This window comes from Lepidochelys kempii, chromosome 2, assembly GCF_965140265.1.
Source record: "Lepidochelys kempii isolate rLepKem1 chromosome 2, rLepKem1.hap2, whole genome shotgun sequence".
NCBI lineage: Eukaryota > Metazoa > Chordata > Testudines > Cheloniidae > Lepidochelys > Lepidochelys kempii.
This window is the reverse complement of record NC_133257.1, coordinates 46,183,019-46,205,500: the sequence shown is the minus strand read 5'-3', so window position 1 is coordinate 46,205,500 and position 22,482 is coordinate 46,183,019. Positions and strand designations below refer to the sequence as shown.

Sequence of the window (22,482 nt, the reverse complement as noted above, 5' to 3'; positions counted from 1 at the left end):
GCCATTTCCAGCCCAACTTGATTATCATTCACACTGTAAGGAGAGTGATCACTTTAGATAAGCTATTGCCAGCAGGAGAGTGGGGTGGGCGGAGGTATTTTTTCATGCTTTGTATGTATAAAAGATCTTCTACACTTTTCACAGTGTGCATCCGATGAAGTGAGCTATAGCTCACGAAAGCTTATGCTCAAATAAATTGGTTAGTCTCTAAGGTGCCACAAGTACTCCTTTTCTTAATATAACATGGCTTTCCCTCCAACCAAGCTGCATGCATCATGAGAGTCACATAACTCTAGGTTTCCGAGTAGCAGCCGTGTTAGTCTGTATCCGCAAAAAGAGAAGGAGTACTTGTGGCACCTTAGAGACTAAGAAATTTATTTGAGCATAAGCTTTTGTGAGCTACAGCTCACTTCAAAGCTTATGCTCAAATAAATTTGTTAGTTAGTCTCTAAGGTGCCACAAGTACTCCTTCTCTTTTTACGTGACTCTAGGAACATCAGTGAAGATGTAGTCCTACCAGGGAGCACGGCCCAGAGAGGAGAATGGAAATCAGGCTCCCAGCCTACAACTCCCATGAGGCTCTGTGCCACTATGGGACAGTGCAGTTTAATATTAAACTGACTCAAACTGAAGCATTTCAGGTCAGCTCAATAAACCAAAACAAAACATTTCAAGTTCAGGAACACTGAAATGTTTTATTTCGATCAAAAATGTTGAAAAAAAAACATTTTGACACTTCCAGATAAAGAATGTCTGGAATTTCTGTACTGCACAAATTGTGAGATTTGAATTTTTTCCCCCATTTCGGGGACAACTACTGGAATTTCCCCTGGGACAAAAATTCCAAATGCTGCTCAGCTCCTTGTTTCCCTCTTTGTGTTGGCTCTGTGGTCATTGTTGAGGACTTTACTTTATTTCATATGTGCAGCAACTTTTTATAGGTCTCTTAAGGCTCTTATTAGCAGCATAGATATATTTGGAGCTTTGATGACTAGACTGATGACAGGTTTCAGAGTGGCAGCCGTGTTAGTCTGTATCAGCAAAAAGAACAAGGAGTACTTGTGGCACCTTAGTGACAAATTTATTTGGGCATAAGCTTTTGTGGGCTAAAACCCACTTCATCAGATCCATGGAGTGCAAAATACAGTAGGAAGATAGATATCTATCTATACACACACACACACACAGACACACACACCATGAAAAGATGAGGGTTGCCATACCAACTCTAACGAGACAAATCAATTAAGGTGGGCTATTATCAGCAGGAGAAAAAAAGCTTTTGTAGTGATAATCAGGATGGCCCATTTCAAACAGCTGACAAGAAGGTGTGAGTAACAGAAGGGGGGAAAATTAGCATGGGGAAATTGTTTTTAGTTTGTGTAATGACCCATCCACTCCCAATCTTTATTCAAGCCTAATTTGATGGTGTCCAGTTTGCAAATTAATTCCAGTTCTGCAGTTTCTCATTGGAGTCTGTTTTTGAAGTTTTCTGTTGAAGAATTGCCACTTTTAGGTCTGTAATTGAGTGTCCAGGGAGGTTGAAGTGTTCTTTGACTGGTTTTTGAATGTTATAATTCTTGATGTCTGATTTGTGTCCATTTATTCTTTTGTGTAGAGACTGTCCAGTTTGGCCAATGTACATGGCAAAGGGGCATTGCTGGCACATATCACACTGATGAAGTACTGATTTAGTATAGTCAGCTGCATAGTCATTGCATTCTTGTGAATCACCCTAATGCAAGGGAGCAGTTTATAGTGTATATTTATAGGTTTGTTCGGTTGTCTGAGCATTGTACATTATATTGTCTCAATTCATTATTCAGAACAATTTCATTCTCTGTTGTAACCACATCACACAAAGTGATAACTAATTATTTTAAGGATACCTCTGCATAAAAATAAGGGATACCAGCCCCAGAGTTCCTGCCACCACCACAATGAGCATAGAACCATGAATGTTAGGCAGAAACAGATGACTCCAACTACCAGAATTAAACAATAATCCCCTACAGCAGAATGACTACAGAACACAAAAGAGATTTTAATAACTAAGCAATAAAATTCTAAATCCTTATTATGAGACCACTGTCATTGGTAGCGAAATGTCTAAATGATGCTGGCTCATGAAAAACTTTGAAATGCTATTCAGAGCGTTCAATAAAGTCTGTTTATGTAACCTTCTTTACATCATTATGTCTACCTTGTGCATAACTGCTTCCTATAATGAGCAAATGTAAATTACATTTCCTTGTGCCAGCAGAACTCACTGCACCCCACGGAGATCCTGAATGCAACGGCCCTGTGCTGGTTATCTGCTGGGGTGGAGGTAGCTTTCATCCCAACAAGGCTCTGTATGAGCTTAGGTGGTGGATATTCTAGAGTAGCACTGAATCAGGGCATTAGCCAGGCCCTCTTTGTGGGAAGCCCTTATCCATGGTTGATGTTGCAATGATCCCTTATAAAGGGGGAGCCAAGAACAGGTTGCAGTTACTTTGCACTGCCACATCTTGGATTCCTGGAGATTCTACCATCAGGGATGTCTGCTAGCACTTATCGTCACTGAATCTGGCTCAAATGTAGAATGGCCTTTTTTTGGATATTAGGTATGTTCAACTATGTGGTGTGGGTGGGGAAGAATATTAAAAAGAATACCTAAAATAGTCCTTAAAAATAACTTCATGATATTAGGCACAGAGGGTTTTAACAGAGAAAGTCAGGTAGATGAAAAAATACTGTGTTTAATAGGCGGCAGAGATTCTGAAAATAATTGTGCTGATGTGACATGTATGCTCTTCATTATACACTGTGCCTAGTATGCTCACCACGAATCAGAATGCCGGTTATCTGGAAAATATTGTAAATAACATATGTTCAGCATTACCAGACTGTAGTCTATACCAGTGGTTCTCAAACTAGGGTCGCTGCTTCTTCACGGAAAGCCCCTGGCGGGCCGGGCCAGTTTGTGTACCTGCCGTGTCTGCAGGTTCGGCCGATTGCGGCTCCCACTGGCTGCAGTTCGCCGCTCCAGGCCAATGGGGGCTGCGGGAAGCAGCGCGGGCCAAGGGATGGGCTGGCTGCCCTTCCTGCAGCCCCCATTGGCCTGAGCTGTGAACTGCGGCCAGTAGGAGCTGTGATCAGCCGAACCTGCGGACATGGCAGGTAAACAAACCGGCCCCGCCCGCCAGGGGCTTTCCCTGAATAAGCGGCAGCCCTAGTTTGAGAACCATTGGTCTATACTATGGCATTCCTTGGCATGTATACCAATGGGAACATTGTAAAGTTGTGCACTGCAAATCTGAGTTATGTTGCAGACACAACCCTGTGCTAAGCATTTTCCACCTCTACCCCCCAATCTCCTCTAAGTCCCCAATTACTTACATCGGATTCTGCAGCTAGCCAGGCCTTTCTGTGAAGAACGAAATTTGCTAGGTTTACTCGTGCCTATGCTGATTGAAGACACATATTATTAATGTTGACAGTATCGAACGATCACAGACATACAAAATTACAGGGTCTCTGCCCTGGAAAGCCTACTATTTAACTCAATCTGGACACAAAGGACAATGGGACCTCAATGGGTAGTAGGTACAATAGATAAGGAAGGATGGTACAGTGATTTGGGCACTAGTATGATCCCTAGGTTTGATTCCCTGTCTGCTAGAGACTTCCTGCATGACCTTGGGCAAATCACTTAGCCTGGTTCTGTCTCAGTTCCACATCTGTAAAATGGGAATCATAGTACTTCCCAAACTCACAGGGTTTTTGTGAGGATAAACATACTCAACGACTGTGAGGTACTCAGATACTATGGTGATGGGCAGCCTATAAGTATCTTAGATAGAAGGAAACATCAATCAGTATGAAATAAGTGAATTTTAAGGAGGAACTTGAAAGAGGAGAGGAAGCCTGGCTGGCAGACAAGATGTGAGAGGTTTTAAACATAAGTGTCAAGAAGCAAGTCTTGATTTACTTTCTTCTCCACAGGAAGAAATTAGGAGAGAGGATGTGAAGCAGCACAGGTTGCAGTGAAAGAAAAGATAGGGATCATACACAAGCTCTGTCATTGTACCACCACAACATTCTCCATAGTGTGTTCTGTATGGTTTCAGCTATGGCTTAGTTTATATCTTTCTGTCTATTGGCACTTAGTTTAAAGATTAGGGGTGGCTATTTTCTGATAAGTATCCTTCCAAAATTCTCTCCAGAAAGTGGCATGAGTAACACCAAGAGAGCAATGACTTCAACATGCTGTACCATATGGAAGTACCTGGGCCTGCCTAACGATGGGGTAAAGTGGCCATTGTGAGAACCAAAGACTGAGCCAGCTTCCTAATAGAGCTGGTCAGGCTTCTAGGTTGATCAGCCGATATCTCTGCCCGGCCCTCAAAGGTACTGGACCCCTCTTGCTTTTTGAAAGAAAATGTGACTCAGTATCAGTTTTATAAAATGTATAAAACCTTTACACTAAAACCAAAGCAAGAACACATATCACCAAAGCTAAACTACTATTCATTGTATTAACTAACTACAGTAAGAATAAAGTACATCAAATCAACATCAGATCAGTCTCAGTATTGGAATAGAGTTAAGTCATCAAATTAGTGCTGAAAATGATCAATCCTTATACATTCCAAGGAGTCTAAGAAGGTAGCTGTCAAATGGTTACAAGTCCCTAAAAAGATTTCACCACAGTCAGTAAAAATATATATTATATTTAAATATAAATATAATTTGAATGGTTAAGTAGCTTAACACTGAAAACAAATTATTATCTAATGTCTCAACCTCAGAGCCCTTTATAAAGTTTCCTTCTTAGATTTCAGTTCCTCTGTGGTGGCTAACCTCTCCTCCCCAACACAGATATTCTAACACAGGGTTTGGGTCTGTGTTCACCAATGCAAATTGGTGAGGATTTTTATCAAGCCTTCCCCAGGAAAGGGGGTGTAAGGCTTGGGGGAATTTGGGGGAGGAAAGATGTTTCCAAGTGGGCTCTTTCCCTGTTATTTTTGTTAGACACTTGGTGGTGGCAGCAATAAGGTCCAGGGACAAAAGGTAAAATAGTTTGTGCCTTGGGGAAGCTTTAACCTAAGCTGGTAAAAATAAGTTTAGGGAGGTTTTCATTCAGGTCCCCACATCTGTACCCTAGAGTTCAAAGTGGGGAAGGAACCTTGACCGGAGGATTGCCCTCATACAACATGGAGCTAGTATGTGAAAGCCACTGATGACTGGCATGGGCAGAAGGTGTGGGAGTGAGGAAAAGCAGCTAACCATCTGCTAACTAAAGTTGGATCCACTCAGAATACAGACAGTGCTCATCAGGGCTGGGGAAGGGTGATTTTGCAGGGTAACCTGAAAGGACCACACTGATGACGAGATAAGGGACTTTTCTGGCTGTAGTGTGGGAGTGAGAAGAATGTACCATCTCCTCAAGAGTAGGAAAAGGGAATCAGAATGGGAGTTAAGAACTTACCACATGGAAGAGAGGGTGCTGCTGCACCCAGTTACAAAATGGCTGCTTTAACAAATGAGACACCTCTGCCACATTCAAACGGCAGGCCCAGAGAAAGTTCCTGCTAGAGAGCAGGCCTCTGCTGAAGAAAGTCAGCAAGAACCAGGCAATCAGCATGAAAGGTGGGTTTCTGGAACTGGTACATCTCCTCCCATAACTTATAGTGTGGCTCAATCAGAAGTTATGGGCTTGATGCAGAAATAACTCCATGAGGTTCTTTGCCCTGTGATATGTAGGAGTAGGGTTGCCACTTCTGATGTACAAAAACACAGGATATTTGGGATGATCTAGAGCCCATAAAACTAGACAGCTGTTAGCATGTACTGAGCACCCTTACAGAACAACTACCACAAAAAGGGTGATTCTGGGAAAACCTGAAAAGGTGGCAATGCTGTTTGAGGTCAGAACAGATCATCATCCTGTCCCTTCTGGCCTTAAAATCTAATATATTCAATATCACAACCAAGAGTGTCACCTAAGCACAGAAAAACCTGTGAAGTGCAAAGCAAGGATACATGTAAATAAGGGAATTTTAAGTTTTTAAAATAATGTTCTTTTCAATTATTAAAATGCCTGCAGGGCAGAAAATCTGGACTTTCAGGTATTAAAAATAATGTAGCATTTCAGCCCTACTTAAAAGAATCCCTCCATTTGGTGCAGTAACAACAGAGGACTGTAGACCAATTAAATTTCATTCAATGTACTGGAAGAGTAACCAACCTAAGAAAAAAAAAGAGAGACATTAATACGATAGATAAGAAGATTGTGTACCACTAAGTTGATTCAATAATGTTCTAATATTTATTATTTCTATTTGGTGTGTTAGTAAAGGTAGTAGGCTGACAGTGGTACTAGGCTGCAGAGAGAGAGAGAGAGAAGGAAGAAAGAATGACAAAGATAGAAGGTATCAAAAAAGGAAAATGTTCCTTCTGCTCTACAGTACAGTATGCTTCAGGTTTTATTTTTTGCCATGAGATAGGAGTATCTGGATGCTGAACTGCGAGATCTTAAATTACTTTGGATTTGTTAGTTTTTGCAAGCTAATTTAATTCCTGGTATTTCACTGGATTGACACCCCCAAGACCTAGAAAATCACTTCTAATAGCTTTATCCCTCTCTGTAATTTTCATTCATTTTGTAAAGGTTTCAGTTGCGTACCCAACAGCTTGTAATTGTGGCAATGACACAAGCTTCCTTTGATGAAAAAACATTGAAAAATATACTAATTTAGGGAAAAAACTACAAACTGTGAACAAGTGTCAGTTAAGGTCAGCAATCCTGCATGATGTGTGTAATGTGGAGAACTATGTTTTCATGATAACCTCCACTGACTGTTAAAACAACACTGCACGTCATAGTCTCTATTACATTACAGCAGAAATACATAGCAAAAACATGGTCCTGTGAAAGCTCCATTTAACTCAGTGTAAAAATTCTTCAATGGAGCAAAAATGCTAATATATCAGAAGCAAATGAAAAGGGGAGATAGTCCAAACTAGACAGTCTGTTGCTTCCAGGCAGAGAGAGAGAAAAAAAGATTTCAGGGACAGGAAAAACACTGTTAGATGACAATACATATATCAAATGGCTCAGTAGAGTAACTCAAACCAATTTCTAATCCCAAAATGGAAAGAAAGGCCTTCAGATGGAAGTTTTCTTAAATCAACTAATTTTTAAACTATTTATTTAGGAAATTTTAACATGGTTATAAATCCTTACCACGTAAATATAAAAAAAAAAACCCATACATGTACCAGTTAGTTTTTGTTTACAGAAACATTATACAAAAAAGGGGTGAGATTTCTGTTTAACAGGGTGTTACCTTACAGAGTGAGCATCATTACAACTATAATATATCATTTCTAGCGATTTTATTAAACTGAGCAAAGTGTTTATATGCACATTTAACAGACCAGACTTGTCTATCAAATGTTGATATTAAAAAAAAAATTGCAGATGGATGTACTTTGAGTATGGAATAAAAAGTAACCAAATATCTTTTTGGTTAGGTATGGAACTGATGTGTTAATTTTCCATAACCACAAACTCCCATGTGTTTGAACCGTTTCTTTACAGTTTGGCATTTTCCTTTTTCCACTGAAGTTACCAGTATCTGAGCAGCTAGTAGCAGATGAGAGATTAATTCTTCACTTCCTCTTGTAAAGCACCTAACTTTAAAGCCAAATCTAAACAAAGTGCTGTGTATTAGTTACACTTTAAGAGCTAGCTAGAGTGTCTGAATATTGCGCAGATCCCTGACCAGGGGACCAATGAAGAAAGAGGGCAACCTTCATAGTATCATCCCTGCTCTTCCCCCAATCCCTGTGATAGCCCCTCCTTGGAGAAGGAGAGGGAATGCTGGGGGTTGGAGACAGAAAGGGAAGGACCGGCACCATGGAGGAACATACATCCTTCCCTCATCATCACTACCCACTGCTCCAGGGTGGGATTCTTTATAGAAGCGAATGCTGACTGAATCCCTGATGTGGAATATCTCCTTCCTCAAGGAGCAGCGGGGAATGGCCAGGCAGTGCAGCTAGGGGTCAAAGCTGGTGCAAGGACACAGAGGAATCTTGGGGGCTGAACCCCTGCTTCTCCTGTGAAGCAAAACCCCACCCCCGATGAAACAATACAAAGAGTGAACTTCCTGAGCCACTGTTGATTTTTTTTCCCATATAGGAAACAATCTCAGTCCTTGAAATGAATGGAAGGAAGTTCTATCATGAACAGAGCTAGGGACTGTGTTAGGACTCCTGGGTTCAGTTGGCAGCTCAGCCTTGACCACTGTGTGATCTCCAAGTGCCTTAGTTTACTAGTCTGTGAAATGGGTGTGTAAAGGTGTGGGCAGTCCCTACACATCCTCTTACAGCCCGGTATGGTACTACTGGTGTGCCCCACTTTAATTTCACCCAGTGCAGCAGCAAAAGATTCTCTTTAGCCACCTGAGGCAAGAAGCCATATTCACAAAAATATCATGTCCCCTTTTTCATCAGGTTTCAGGACAGGAACCATTGTAACAAACTGTTCATCAGGACCGTGGTTCAAGGCTCCTAAACTTACAGTCCACGCACCAGTCTCCAAGTCAGGTTAGGCTTGTCTCCTGATGCTTGAGGGTATGTCTACACACCAAAAAACACAACCCACAGTGGCAAGTCTCAGAGCTGGGTCAACTGACTTGGGCTTGCACAGTGGAGCTAAATCTATCAGAGTAGACATTTGGGCTCAGGCTGGAGCCCAGGCTCTGAAACCCAGCAAAAAAACAGAGCCCAAGCCTCGCCTACACTGCTATTTTTTCCCCACAGCATGAGTATGAGTCAGTTGACCTGGGTTCTGAGAATCCCTGCCATGAGTCTTTTTTTGTTGTTGTTGCATAGATGTACTTAGAAAGCAACCTGCACCCACTGCAGCCTACTTGGCTTCTATTCCTCACTCTACTTTGCTTGAATGAGTTAACTCTGCATCCTGGCCATTTATATGGCTCAGCCCTCAGGGTGTGGCAGGGCCTCCTTGATTATCAGCATCAGCCTGTCCCTGAAAGGGATACTACACTTTTCCCTATACACTTTCATAGGGCATAATACTTACCTACTTCACAAAAATGTGATGTGGCTTACTTTTTTGTAAAGAGTTTTGTGGTCCATGGAAAATCCATGACTTCAAATACTACTGTAAACACCACAATGTATTTTAGATATTAAAGTACCAGTCACAATTATATTGAGGTGTAGGTACTACGAAGTGTACTAACAAGGAACACAGGAATTGTCTTATTGGGTCAGACATGTGGTCCATCTAGTCCAGTATTCTGTCTCCAACAGCAGCCAATACCAGACATCTCAGAGGCAGGGTCGGCTCCAGGCACCAGCTTTCCAAGCAGGTGCTTGAGGCGGCAATTAGAATGGAGTGGCAGTCCGTGTCCCGTGGCGGGAATTTGGCGGCAGCTCCACCACTTTCGGCGCAGTGGCAATTTGGCGGCGACTGCTTGGGGTGGCAAAATTGCTAGAGCTGCCCCTGCTCAGAGGAAGATGTAGGCACTTAGCGGTAGACACATGTGGATTGAGCTGGCCCTCAAAGGTCTCATTCTAGTCCCTAATAATTAGAGATTGGCATAACTTCTGAAACATGAGGTTTTTATAACTACTTTACATATAAATTAATTGTTGTAACTCTGGATATTCATATTATCCATGTGTCCAGTCACTCTCTTTGAATCTTACTCCTTACTAATAAAGCGAAAAAACAGCAATTAAATTAAATTTATATATTCTTATCTTTTCAGCAACCTTGACACAGAAGAACTCTGTGGTAAGTTTCCTTTTCAAAGACAGCCATAGAACAAAACTACAACAAGCCTGTATTGCATGTGAACACATCATGTGGACTGAGCTCGTTTTTCTCTTTGATAATATGGAACAAGTATATAAAACTATATGGTCTGAACTCCTGGGAAAAATGGAGATGGCTCAATGAACCTTTAAGACTAAACTGGAATCTGCTAGAGAATTTTGCAAAAATACTTCATGAATATTTCAGTCTCATTATTTTATCATTCAAAAGTGCTTTTCTCTGCTCTACTTTATTTGCTTATAACTGGACAACTTTTATTCCAATTATTCCATTGCTTCCTCAAGTATAAATACTTAGGCAACCTTACCATTTCCAATGGCTTTGTTACTCTCCTCCAACTTGATTAAGATTTGGCAGAATTTATCAAGTCAAACTCCCATTAGCTGCAGAATTTGCCCCACAAAAGCTGTCCACAACATGTACTTTCCTGAAAACCACTTATTTTTGTTCCTGAGCTAGTTTAACAGCATCTGAGTTAATAATGCAGCTTGCAGTGCAAGTAGTACACAGTTCAGAGAAGTTCTTCAAATCCACCCAAAAAATGTCAAAAATCAGTTATTCTTGTAAAAAAAATGCATAGTTCTGGGAGGAAAGTCAGAGAATAATGAGCAGAGTGGTATATGTGCATTTATATTTTTCCAGAGCTGATAGCATGGAAGCCTTTTAGGAGGTCACTGTGAAATACCCACAATAATTTGAATGCCAGCATGTTTGCATGTAGGTCTAATGCGACACTGACCAAATGTGAGGAGAATGAGTGATCTCTTTAAGATGAAATGCAATGAGTGCGTGGCTGAAATAATACAAGGCCAGATCCTCAGCTCAAGTCAAAGAAGCTATGGTGATTTACAACAGCCTGGGATCTGGCCAAAATTATCTACAGCTGACCTCAAAAGGGAGGATAATGGTTTTGTGCCCTTTCTCTACTGCTTTGATTTATAGTTTACTGCTAGTGATCGGCTTATTACATCTGCAAATTGTGCACTCACTTAGGCCCCAATTCTGCAGTCAGGCCCATGCAAACAGACTCCTGTTCCATTGTCTGATTAAGTGCTAAATGCTATATGCAGAATTTGGCACATAAGGTTTAAAGGTATCCTGTTCTTCCTATCAACTTTGATTAAATATGGGTTACATTAGCTACTCTCATGACAGCTGATCTTTCCAATATCCTCAGAAATCTCTTATAAATTCCCACCAGTTTGTTTCTCATCTTCCCTGCTTTGGTCTTCATAATTCTGGAACTGAATTAATCTGAGCCCTTTGCCTGAAAATCTGAAATAGCCACATGCTCACTTCAGTGATTTTTTTTTACAGTTTTTCCACATTGTATTTCCCTTTCCTCCAAATAAAATGGATCTCCAGGATATTAAGTCACACTACCTGCCACTTATTTTTGTGACTAATGAGGCAAATAAGTGAATTCAGGCTCTAAGCAATATCAGCTTCTGTCTCTAAATTCTCCTCAATCTTATGCGTTAGTGACTCCACTGACTTTTTGTTTCCTTCTCATCTAACTAAAAACTTCACAGGGTATGTCTACGCTGCAGTTGGAGATGTGATTGCAGCATGCATAGACATACCAGATCTATATTTCATCAAACACTATGGTGCAGAAATATTAATTGACCTGTCAAGCCGCAATTGACCTCAGGGTCTCTCAATTCATAATCCTATGCCCTATTCACTATACAATCCAAATTCCCTCAAATGAACACACAGTGCTGCTAAAAGAAAAACAAATATAATTATGTTAATTACTTTCCTTGATAAAACAGAATTTTATGGAAAAGCTCTTCAGTTTCATCCCATATATACTTCCCATCCCATAACTGAAAGTTATTTAGGGAAGTATATATTTCCATTATACTCAGAACATGGTGAGTTGTTTGTTACATTTATTTTATTAGCTGGGTCTAATACCTAAAATCCTAGATGAAAGGTTGTTGGAGTCATGATTTATTCTTACAGAATATTTTTCTCGGCATTTGGGAGAGTATGAAAATGTGCTGTCTGCCTTAGAAGATCTAAATGTTTCTATACTGAAGGCAATGGACAAAACAAAGAAAGTAAGTGGAAGTTATATTTATCTTCTACACAATATTTTGAGTCTTTTTTTCTATTGTGATTTGATGTACTGGGTTTTAATTTCATTAGTCATGAAGTATTTGATAACTCTTGTTTAATTATTTCCACATTTCTGTTTTATTATTAGAGGAGAAACAGCCTTCTTGAAATGGTCAAAATACCACGGCATTAAAGTCCACGTGCAAGGAATTTGTAGTTTCAATCCATGCAAAATTACCTTTTTGAATGACAGACATGTCCTTCAACTCCTAATAATGTAGGGTGTTCATATTCCATTCAAAAGATCCTGGATATCATAAAAATGGTAATGTTGTATTAAGCCAATTACCTGAATATAGAATGAGAGAAGCACTAAACGCAGCTTTCAATAGTTAGTTTTTAGGATGTGTTCAGGAACACTATTTACAGTATGGCCAGTTGCAGATTTATAGATTTTTAAAGCCAGAAGAGGCTATCATGATCATTTATAACACAGGCCATGGAATCTCTCCCAGTAATTCCTGCATCAAGCCCATAACAGCATCATATAGACAAGAGAAATATGGGGATTCTCATCAGTACCATAATTACAGAAGATGCCATCTCTTGCATCAAGACTTTTCCAAGAGTACAGAATGTACAGATTTTAATTGAGCAACTGACATGTACAAACAGCCAGAAAGTTTATATCTTACTGTGCAAGGGTTGGCTCACCGCCAGCACCTCCTGGCGTGGCATGGCATCTCTCCACTAGGATCTGCTGCTGCTGCTAGTTGCTCTCTGCGGTGGCTTGCCCCTTCCTGTGACTTGGTCCTCTGGCCAGGTCACTTCAAAGTCTCTCCCCCGCCAGGTAGTCCATAAACACAAAGCAAGGGTAGTTAACACAAATAAACTGAGTTAGTAAAAGAGAGCAAGGAACACCTCTCTCTCAGGATGTCTTAGGATCTGGCCCTCCCTTACCTCAGGGAGGGACTATCAGGCAGTGGTTGTTGGGGAAGTTCCCGCCTTTCCTCAGAGGTTGAAGGTCTGTTCTCTTCCCTGGTCCACCAACAAGTGAGCTGGTCTGCGCCCTTTTAACTCTTCCTCCAGCCTGTACCTGTCTTGTAGATATGGTGGGGCTGGGCTGACTAAGCCCAGAGCAGTGTTTTAACCCCTCGTTGTCCAGAGTAGTGTTTGCATACCCTATTACACTTACTTATTTAGAGCATGATTTAGGGAGATGCTGTGCACCTCCAATTCCCAGTGACGTCAATGGGCATTGGGAGTATTCAGCCGCTTTCCAGATAGGGGCAGTAATAAGGAATATCTGCATTTATTCTTTCTAGACATAAGCCTAAATATAAACTGCTTGATTAGGCACATGTACAGGATAGTGCTAAAATGGCAGAACATGTCATCTAATAATTATTGGATGTAAATAGAATGCTGCATTTAAGAATTACTTTTGAAGTTAATTACATAGGAGGAGTTTCAATAGAGTAGTAAGAGTGTTGTGAAGAAAAGCATTACTGACTGGAAACAAAACAAATGGGAAAATCTGGGATATTAATAAGTGTTATATTTAGCTGCCTCAGCAACTCAATTAAAAACATTAAAACTTGCCTAGACATTATCTTGACTTCAGATTCATGCTTAGTGGTTTTGCTTTCCTCAGGAGATACATTGGACAGCACACTCCACACACAGCACTATGCATCCACAGTAGGGCTGTTAAATGATTAATCGGGATTTAATATTTTTAATCACAAGCTTAAAAAAATAGTTGTGATTAATCGCAGTTTTAATCACACTGTTAAACAGAATACGATTTATTTAAATATTTTGGATGATTTCTACATTTTCAAATATATTGATTTCAATTACACCACAGAATACAAAGTGTACAGTGATCACTTTATATTTTTATTACAAATATTTGCACTGTAAAAAAATAAATAGTATTTTTCAGTTCACCTCATACAAGTACTGTAGAGCTCTCTTTTTTGTGAAAGTGCAGCTTACAAATGTAGTTTGTTTTTAAACACATAATTGCACTCAAAAACAAAACAATGTAAAACTTTAGAGCCTACAAGTCCACTCAGTCCTACTTCTTGTTCAGCCAATCACTCAGACCTGGGCTACACTTGGGGGGGGGGATTTCAAAATAAGATACGCAACTTCAGCTACGCTATTTGTGTAGCTGAAGTTGAAGTATCTTAGTTCGACTTACCTGGCTGTCCTCACGGCGGCAAGTCGACCGCGGCAGCTCTCCCATCGACTCCGCTTACTCCTCCTGCTGAGGTGGAGTACAGGTGTTGATTCGGAGATCAATTTTTCACGTCTAGACGAGACGCAATAAATTGATCCCCGATAGATCGATCACTACCTGCTGATCCAGCGGCTAGTGAAGACGTACCCTTAGACAAACAAGTTTGTTTACATTTATGGGAGATAATGCTGCCCGCTTCTTATTTACATCACCTGAAAGTGAGAACAGGTATTTACGTGGCACTGTTGTTCCCGGCATTGCAAGATATTTACGTGCCAGATATGCTAAACATTCATATGCCCCTTCATGCTTTGGCCACCATTCCAGAGGACATGCGTCCATGCTGATCACAGGTTCTGCTCGATAACGATCCAAAGCAGTGCAGACCAACGCATGTTCATTTTCATCATCCAAGTCAGATGCCACCAACAGAAGGGCCACCAAACAGGAATGGGTCACCTTCTAATACTAGTATTAAATAATGATAATAATCCTGGGGTATACATATCTTTCAGTCAGCCATTTTTTATCAAAAACGGTGGAAACAGAACAGGGTGCTCATGCTGTCAGACAATATAAAAGCTGAGCAGACAGAGAACCAGAGTATTCAGTATTTTAGGGAGAATTCTTTGAAGTTTCTATGTATTTTTATGATAGTGATCATCTTTTCACACAGGAGGGCCCTGCAATACTTAGATATTATGAGGGGGACTAAGGGCCTGATCCTGAGAGATGTCAAGTGCCCTTAACTCCCCTGGACTTCCCACTGAGTTGAGGAAGTTCAAGCACTTCATAATCAGGCCCTTTAATGACAGACTGGTTCCTAGACAGACAAGATGGGTGAGGTAATATCTTTTATTGGACCAACTTCTGTTGGTGAAGGAGAGAAGCTTTCAAGCTACACAGAGCTCTTCTTCAGGTCTGTTTCCTAGGCAAGCACTCTTTCTGATAGGCAACTTATTCAGTCATGACTTCTGCTTTTTTTGGGGAGAAAAAAATTGATTTGTCCCTTCATGCACTTGATCCACCCAACTTAAAGCCAGATAAACAACCAATGCTGGGCCAAAAATCAGGCACCCCTCTAAGGCGTGGCATCCTTATTCACTGGGTATTTTATATGACAACTGCAGGATCAGGCCCCCAGATAAATTGTTCATCCTCAGTTTCCAGGGTAACCAAGTAGAGGGGGAAAAATGTCTGTCTTCAGTGAGACCACAAATACATTGGATCAGCATGTCCGAAATTCTAAAAACCAAATTGTGAACAAGCTTTCAGTCCCTTCCATATTCAGAACATAAATTTAGCTAAATCTAGGTTGCATTAAGCTTAAAAAATTGGAGTTCAGTGTAATTTCTTGTTTACTGTTCTTGCATTTTTTCTAAGTGAAATTGGTAACATCAGAGTGAGCAATATTGTTTGATTTATATTCATAAATGCAAATAGTCATTATTTTAATGTGCAGCAAGGAACCAGCATGAAGCTGGTTTGATTTTTTTTTAATTGCATTAAATTTTGTTTTCTGAAATTTAATAACACTTTTTACAGGCACTGCATTAAGTCCATGCAGTTTTGTTCCCAAATCTCAGCACGTTACATTCTGCAGTCCTCAGTCAAGCAGAACTCCAATATAAGCTTTGCCTGACTTAGTCTGATCAAAAGCCCATTGAAATCTAGGGATGATTTTCTACTGATGTCAATAGGTTTTGGATTAGGCCCCTTTTCTTTTCCAGTGTCAGGCTAGATTCTGCCATTCTTACTGAAACTGAGTAGTACTCTACTCTGAATGGTCCTATTGAAGTAAATGGGACTATTCCTAGCACAAGGTACTGTGCAATGTGTGTGCAGGAGAAGAATCTTATCCTTAGCTTTCTTTACTGAAATAGCCAGCTTCTGCAACGTTCATCTGGGTGGATGTTCATTACTGTGTGATTACTAGGTGCCCTATCATTATTCATGTCTGAAGGAGAATCACTGAGATAAAGAACAAAAAGAAAGAAGATGTAAAAAGGGAAGCATATGCAGTTAAAGAAGAGTTTAATTCTGTTCCCAGAGAATATACTTTAAATGCTATAGACATCTTACTAAAGCATGCTGGGCCAAAGCCCTATTGTTGCAGCTCTGATCCAGGAGATACACACACAGTTGGACAAGGAAGGGAAGGAAAGCTTTGAGAATTTATAGGTGGGGTGGACTTGATGTTTGTGGCACTTGATATTTGATCACTCCTCTTGTGGGGATAAGTTACTGTATGAGTCACTTTTGTTGCCAGGCTGGCAACAATAGTCGAGAGGGCTAGATTATGAGTTGGTTTGGGTTCTTCTTCCTCTAGCTGGCAGGTTACAATTTTCCTGCTCAAAGTGAAAGCTGAGATAGTTGTGTTTACCTCTCTCTTTTTCAGTCTTACAAACAGGAAGCATTAAAAATTCAAGATTCAATGCTTCTAATATATTCTGGGGAGCAATCCAGACAGTGAGGGGCTGTGTCACCACTTGCCCTGCAACCTGGGTAGTCTTGCAAAGCTTTGCTACTGTAGCTCCCAAGCTGGGCTCCTCACAGACAGAATGCAGGTCACATACAGAGTGTCTGTGTATAGCTACAGCCCTGGTCCCGCAACTCTTGACCTCAGCTGCCTGTCACCAAACACCAGCCACACTCTGGCTTCCACCAGCCTTGGTTACTACTCTCAGGATGAACCCAGAACATTCTCAGTCCTGGATTTCCCTACCAAAAAAACGTGTTTTGCACTGTTCAGCCCTCTCCTGGACAGTCCTGATATATTAGGCCCATTGCCCCTCTAGGTGGATCAACATACAATGGTCTGTTACCCAAACAATTCATAACACTGGATTAGTTTTAAAAGGTAAAACCAGTTTATTTACTTACAAAAATAGAGGTTTTAAGCAAGCATACTTCCAAGGTATTAAAGTCAGAAATGGTTACAAGAGAGATAAAGATAAAACACTTTTAAAACTTGAACTAGACTGGGTTCAAGGTGAAGTCCCTTCACAATGTTTCCAGTAACACTGCTGACCAAACTCGTACGCCAGGGTCTGCTCCCAAAATCCAACAGCTGTTTCTTTTGTTTTCTTCGGTGAAGAGAGAGCTGCTGTGATGGGGTATCCACTCCACACAAGTCCTGAGCACATTAATGTGGGCCAGGATGAGCAAATTAACCATAGATGTTGCACCTGGAGGAGAACCAAGGATTGATAGGGCCTAAGGGCAGATGAAGCCCACCTGGGGGAGGAGCTGAACTAGGATTATAAAGCCATGAAATAAGAGCAGGAACGGGCAGGGCAAATCTAGGCTAGGCTTGGCACTGAGATTTGCGTCAGGATGAGTACTGGTTTCTGGCTGAAGGCGGTGAGACTGAACTAAAGACTGTGGCTGGCTCCGGCTCCGGCCCCCACCGGAAATGAGGCAGAACAGTAAACTAACAATAAGGGAGGAAGAGAAAGTTGCCTTGGATTATGAAGGGGGAGCAGCAGGGGATGAGGAAAGGTCTCAGATCGAAAAAAAATACTATTAATATTAATATCAGGATTTGAAGGAGGAGAAATGCACAGAAATGAAAAACAGGATAAAAGTCTACATTTTAAAATTGTCAAATCAATGACTGAAGAAATGAAAATAGGAAATGTTAACCCCTGAAAATGGCAGAATGGATAAAGCAAAGTGTTGGTGGCATAAAAAGAGCTATTGACAAAATGTACACATAAGGAGCAAGCTGAACGACTTCTTAAACTGTAACCCTAGGAAAAATGAAAGTTACTTGTCAACGGTCTACATGCCTGATCGAAGCAAGATGGGTCACGTATAAAGTGCCACTTGGATTGTCTGCAGATGAAATCAAAGAGTGCAGGAAATGATAAAGTGTTGTTTGTTAAATGGCTACTTACTCAAAGATGGGACATTTCCAGATATGATCCAAATGGGGTATTGATCTTTCTGGGTTAAACTACATATTTACACCGCCTCCCTGTGTGAGGTGCTAGGATTGTCACAGGGTTGGACATATGGCAGCCATTTGTAAGGGAACAATGAATGAGGTACAGTAAATGGGGAGGAAATCACTCAGCTGAGGAGTGTGCAGAAGGGACAGAACTTACATGCAACAATTGTGGAGGAAAGCACAGTGCAACATATAAAGGATATGCAATAGCAGAATGAGCTAGATAAATACAAAAAATTTAAATTATTCAAAAAAATATCACTTGTGGAGGCTACCAAAAGGCACCCACTGCCCAAAATAGGAAAAGAAAAAATACTTAAGTAAGAGAAAAGATGAATAGAGGTGGTAGAACATATCTTTGTTCAGGGAAGAGAATACAAGAAGAACAGGAGAGGATGTATTGCTTGCAGGTAAAGAGAAGTTTATAGCATCATTATATAAGTAATTAGCTGCACCTTGCAGATGTGGGGGGAATAAAGGATTACAATCATAGCAAAAGCAGCAGAAAAATGTCTAAAGATTGCAGTCTAGCAAGAGATTGTCTTTCATTCAATTTTAAAGGAAGGCAATAATACATTATCTTAATGATCATAGAATTATAGAACTGGAAGGGACCTTGAGAGGTCATCTAGTCCAGTCCCCTGCAGTCGAGGCAGGACTAAGTATTATCTAGACCATCCCGGACAGGTGTTTGTCCAACCTGCTCTTAAAAGTCCCCAATGATGGAGATTCCACCACCTCCCTAGGCAATTTTTTCCAGTGCTTAACCACTCTGACAGGAAGTTTTTCCTAGCCCATTGCTTCTTGTCCTATTCTCAGAGGTTAAGAACAACAATTTTTCTCCCTCCTCCATGTAACAACCTTTTATGTACTTGAAAAGGTATGTCCCCTTTCAGTCTTCTCTTCTCCAGACTAAACAAACCCAATTTTTTCAATCTTCCCTCAGAGGTTATGCTGTCTAGATATTTAATCATTTTTGTTGCTCTTCTCTGGACTTTCTCCAATTTGTCCACATCTTTCCTGAAATGTGACACCTAGAACTGGACACAATATTCCAGCTGAGGCCTAATCAGCACAGAGTAGAATGGAAGAATTACTTCTTGTGTCTTGCTTACAATACTCCTGCTAATACATCCCAGAATGATGTTTGCTTTTTTTGCAAAAGCGTTATACTGTTGACTCATATTTAGCTTGTGATCCATTATGACCCACAGATCCCTTTCCACAATACTCCTTCCTTGGCAGTCATTTCCCATGTTGTAATGGGCAACTGATTGTTCCTTCCTAAGTGGAATACTTCGCATTTGTCCTTATTGAATTTCATCCTATTTACTTCAGGCCATTTCTCCAGTTTGTCCAGATCATTTTGAATTTTAATCTTATCTTCCAGAGCACTTGCAACCCGTCCCAGCTTGGTATCATCCGCAAACTAAGTGTACTCTCTATTCCATTATCTAAATCATTGATGAAGATATTGAACAGAACCAGACCCAAAACCGATCCCTGTGGGACCCCACTCGTTGTGCCCTTCCTGCATGACTGTGAACCACTGATAACTAGTCTCTGGGAATGATTTTCCAACCAGTTATGCACCTACCTTATAGTAGCTCCATCTAGGTTGTATTCCCTAGTTTGTTTACGAGATGGTCATGTGAGACAGTATCAAAAGCCTTACTAAAGTCAAGATATACCACATCTACCGCTTCCCCCCTATCCACAAGGCTTGTTACCCTGTCAAAGAAAGCTATCAGGTTGGTCTGACACGATTTGTTCTTGACAAATCCATGCTGTTTATTTATCACCTTATTATCTTCTAGGTGTTTGCAAATTGATTGCTTAATTATTTGCTCCATTATCTTTCCGGCTACAGAAGTTAAGCTGACTGGTCTGTAATTTCCCGGGTTATCCTTATTTCCCTTTTTGTAGATAGGCACTATATTCGCCCTTTTCCAGTCTTCTGGAATGTCTCCTGTCTTCCATGACTTTTCAAAGATAATTGCTAATGGCTCAGATATCTCCTCAGTCAGCTCCTTGAGTATTCTAGGATGCATTTCATCAGGCCCTAGTGATTTGAAGACATCTAGTGAAGTAATTTTTGACTTGTTCTTTGCCTATTTTAGACTCTGATCCTACCTCATTTTTACTGGCATTCACTATTTTAGATGTCCCATCACCACCAACCTTCTTGGTGAAAACTGAAACAAAGAAGTCATTAAGCACCTCTGCCATTTCCACATTTTCTGTTATTGTCTCTCCCCCCCCACCCCCCGCATTGAGTAACAGGCCTAATCTGTCCTTAGTCTTCCTCTTGCTTCTAATGTATTGTAGAATGTTTTGTTTCCTTTTATGTCCCTAGCTAGTTTGATCTCATTTTGTGCCTAGGCTTTTCTAATTTTGTGCCTACATACTTGTGTTATTTGTTTATATTCATCCTTTGTAGTTTGACCCAGTTTCCACTTTTTGTAGGACTCTATTTTGAATTTTAGATCACTGAAGATCTCCTGATTAAGCCGGGGTGGTCTTTTGCTATACTTCCTATCTTTCCTATGCAGTGGGATAGTTTGCTCCTGTGCCCTTAATAATATCTCTTTGAAAAATTGCCAACTGTCTTCAATTGTTTTTCTCCTTAGACTTGCTTCCCATGGGATTTTACCTACCAACTCCCTGAGTTTGCTAAAGTCTGCCTTCTTGAAATCTATTGTCTTTATTGTGCTGTTCTCCCTCCAACCATTCCTTAGAATCATGAACTCTACCATTTCATGATCACTTTTACCCAAGTTGCCTTCCACTTTCAAATTCTCAACAAGTACTTCCCTATTTGTCAAAATCTAGTAGCTTTGTCCATCTTCTGAAATAAAAAAATGGTCTCCAATACATTCCAAGAACTTGTTGGATAATCTGTGCCCTGCTGTGTTATTTTCCCAACAGATGTCTGGGTAGCTGAAGTCCCCCATCACCACCAAGTCCTGTGCTTTGGATGATTTTGTTAGTCGTTTTAAAAAAAAACAACAACCTCATCCACCTCTTCTTCCTGGTTTGGTGGTCTGTAGTAGACCCCTACCATGACATCACCATTGTTTTTACCCCTTTTATCCTTACCCAGAGACTTTCAATGAGTCTGTCTCTTATTTCTATCTCAATGTCAGTCCAAGTATATACATTTTTAATATATATGGCAAAACCGCCTCCCTTTTTTCCCTGCCTGTCTTTCCTGAGCAAGCTGTACCCTTCTATACTAATATTCCAGTCATGAGTATTATCCCGCCAAGTTTCCGTGATGCCAACTAGGTCATAGTTGTCTTTATTTACTAGCATTTCGAGTTCTTCCTGCCTAATCCCCATACTTCTCGCATTAATATACAGACATCTAAGATACTGATTTGATTCCTCCCATCCCAGTTCTGTCTTATCTCTCCCTTATTTCTGCTATAACAGCCCCTGCTTCCCATGGTCCTTAGCTGGAATGTGTATATTTTAATAATGCATGAACAGGAATTTAAGAAAGCCATCTTTGAAATGGGAAAAAGAATAATGTAATATGTGTGCAAGAAACATGGCTATTAAATAAACCTGTGTTCAGTCTACCAGGATATGCTATACACTGGTGGGATCAAGAGGCTAGCAGGGGGCGAGGGAGGGTTACATTTATAAAAAAGAGGGACTCAGTTACGTCAAAATGGATGTGCAGAAACTAAAGTTTTGAATGTAATACTATTGAGATTCATATGAAGAACAAAACCACACATATACATTTATAATCCATGTAAAAATAGTTATTAGAACTAGTTAATATCAAAAACCCATTCATAATTTGCAGAGACTTGAATAGTTTAATGAGATAGGGGACATAAGAAAACTCACCTAAATGGTAATTCTTAGAACAATTTATTGATATGCATAACCTAGTAATACTGAATGCAGAAGATGAAGGTACTCAGCACCTGGAAATATCATACCCTAAAAATCAGAAATGACCATGGGCCTGATCCAAAATCTGATGAGAGTCTTTCTACTGATATGAATGGGCTTTGGATCAGCCCCTAATTTAAGACAGTGGCAAGTTGATCATTTTAATGTCATCCAACGGCGATGAAATGAGACAAGAATAGAGCTTTACATTAGACACTACTTCCATCTCATTCATCAACGTGATATTTACCTAACCAGATCCTGGAACCACTTTATTTTAATGGAGAGATTAAATATATGCAGTGTTTCAGGGTACATCCTAGTTAGAAGGCAATGATTTTGCCCTGGCTATCTTAGGATGGGATTATTATATAGCTAACAGAAAGCACTCAAGTTTTGGGTACAGTAATATTTTATTTTCAAATTTAAAATGAAGGGAAAAATACA

At 40.3% G+C, this 22,482-nt stretch overlaps 1 protein-coding gene and 1 long non-coding RNA gene across 4 annotated transcripts in view; one reads left to right on the top strand and one right to left on the bottom strand.

Moving 5' to 3' along the window:
- The window catches only part of NECAB1 (N-terminal EF-hand calcium binding protein 1), a 121,024-nt gene that overhangs the window by 50,663 nt on the left and 47,879 nt on the right, over positions 1-22,482 (top strand). For all 3 annotated transcript variants that reach the window (XM_073330607.1, XM_073330609.1, XM_073330610.1), the window contains exons 4-5: positions 9,792-9,817; positions 11,831-11,928. In XM_073330607.1, the coding sequence (XP_073186708.1) occupies positions 9,792-9,817; positions 11,831-11,928 (124 nt within the window). The remainder of the gene's footprint in view (positions 1-9,791; positions 9,818-11,830; positions 11,929-22,482) is intronic.
- On the bottom strand, positions 6,068-13,358 carry LOC140906525 (uncharacterized). The gene is made up of 3 exons (XR_012157140.1): positions 12,622-13,358; positions 12,165-12,233; positions 6,068-6,232 (listed from the first exon to the last, which is right to left on the bottom strand). It is a non-coding gene; the product is annotated as an uncharacterized lncRNA (long non-coding RNA).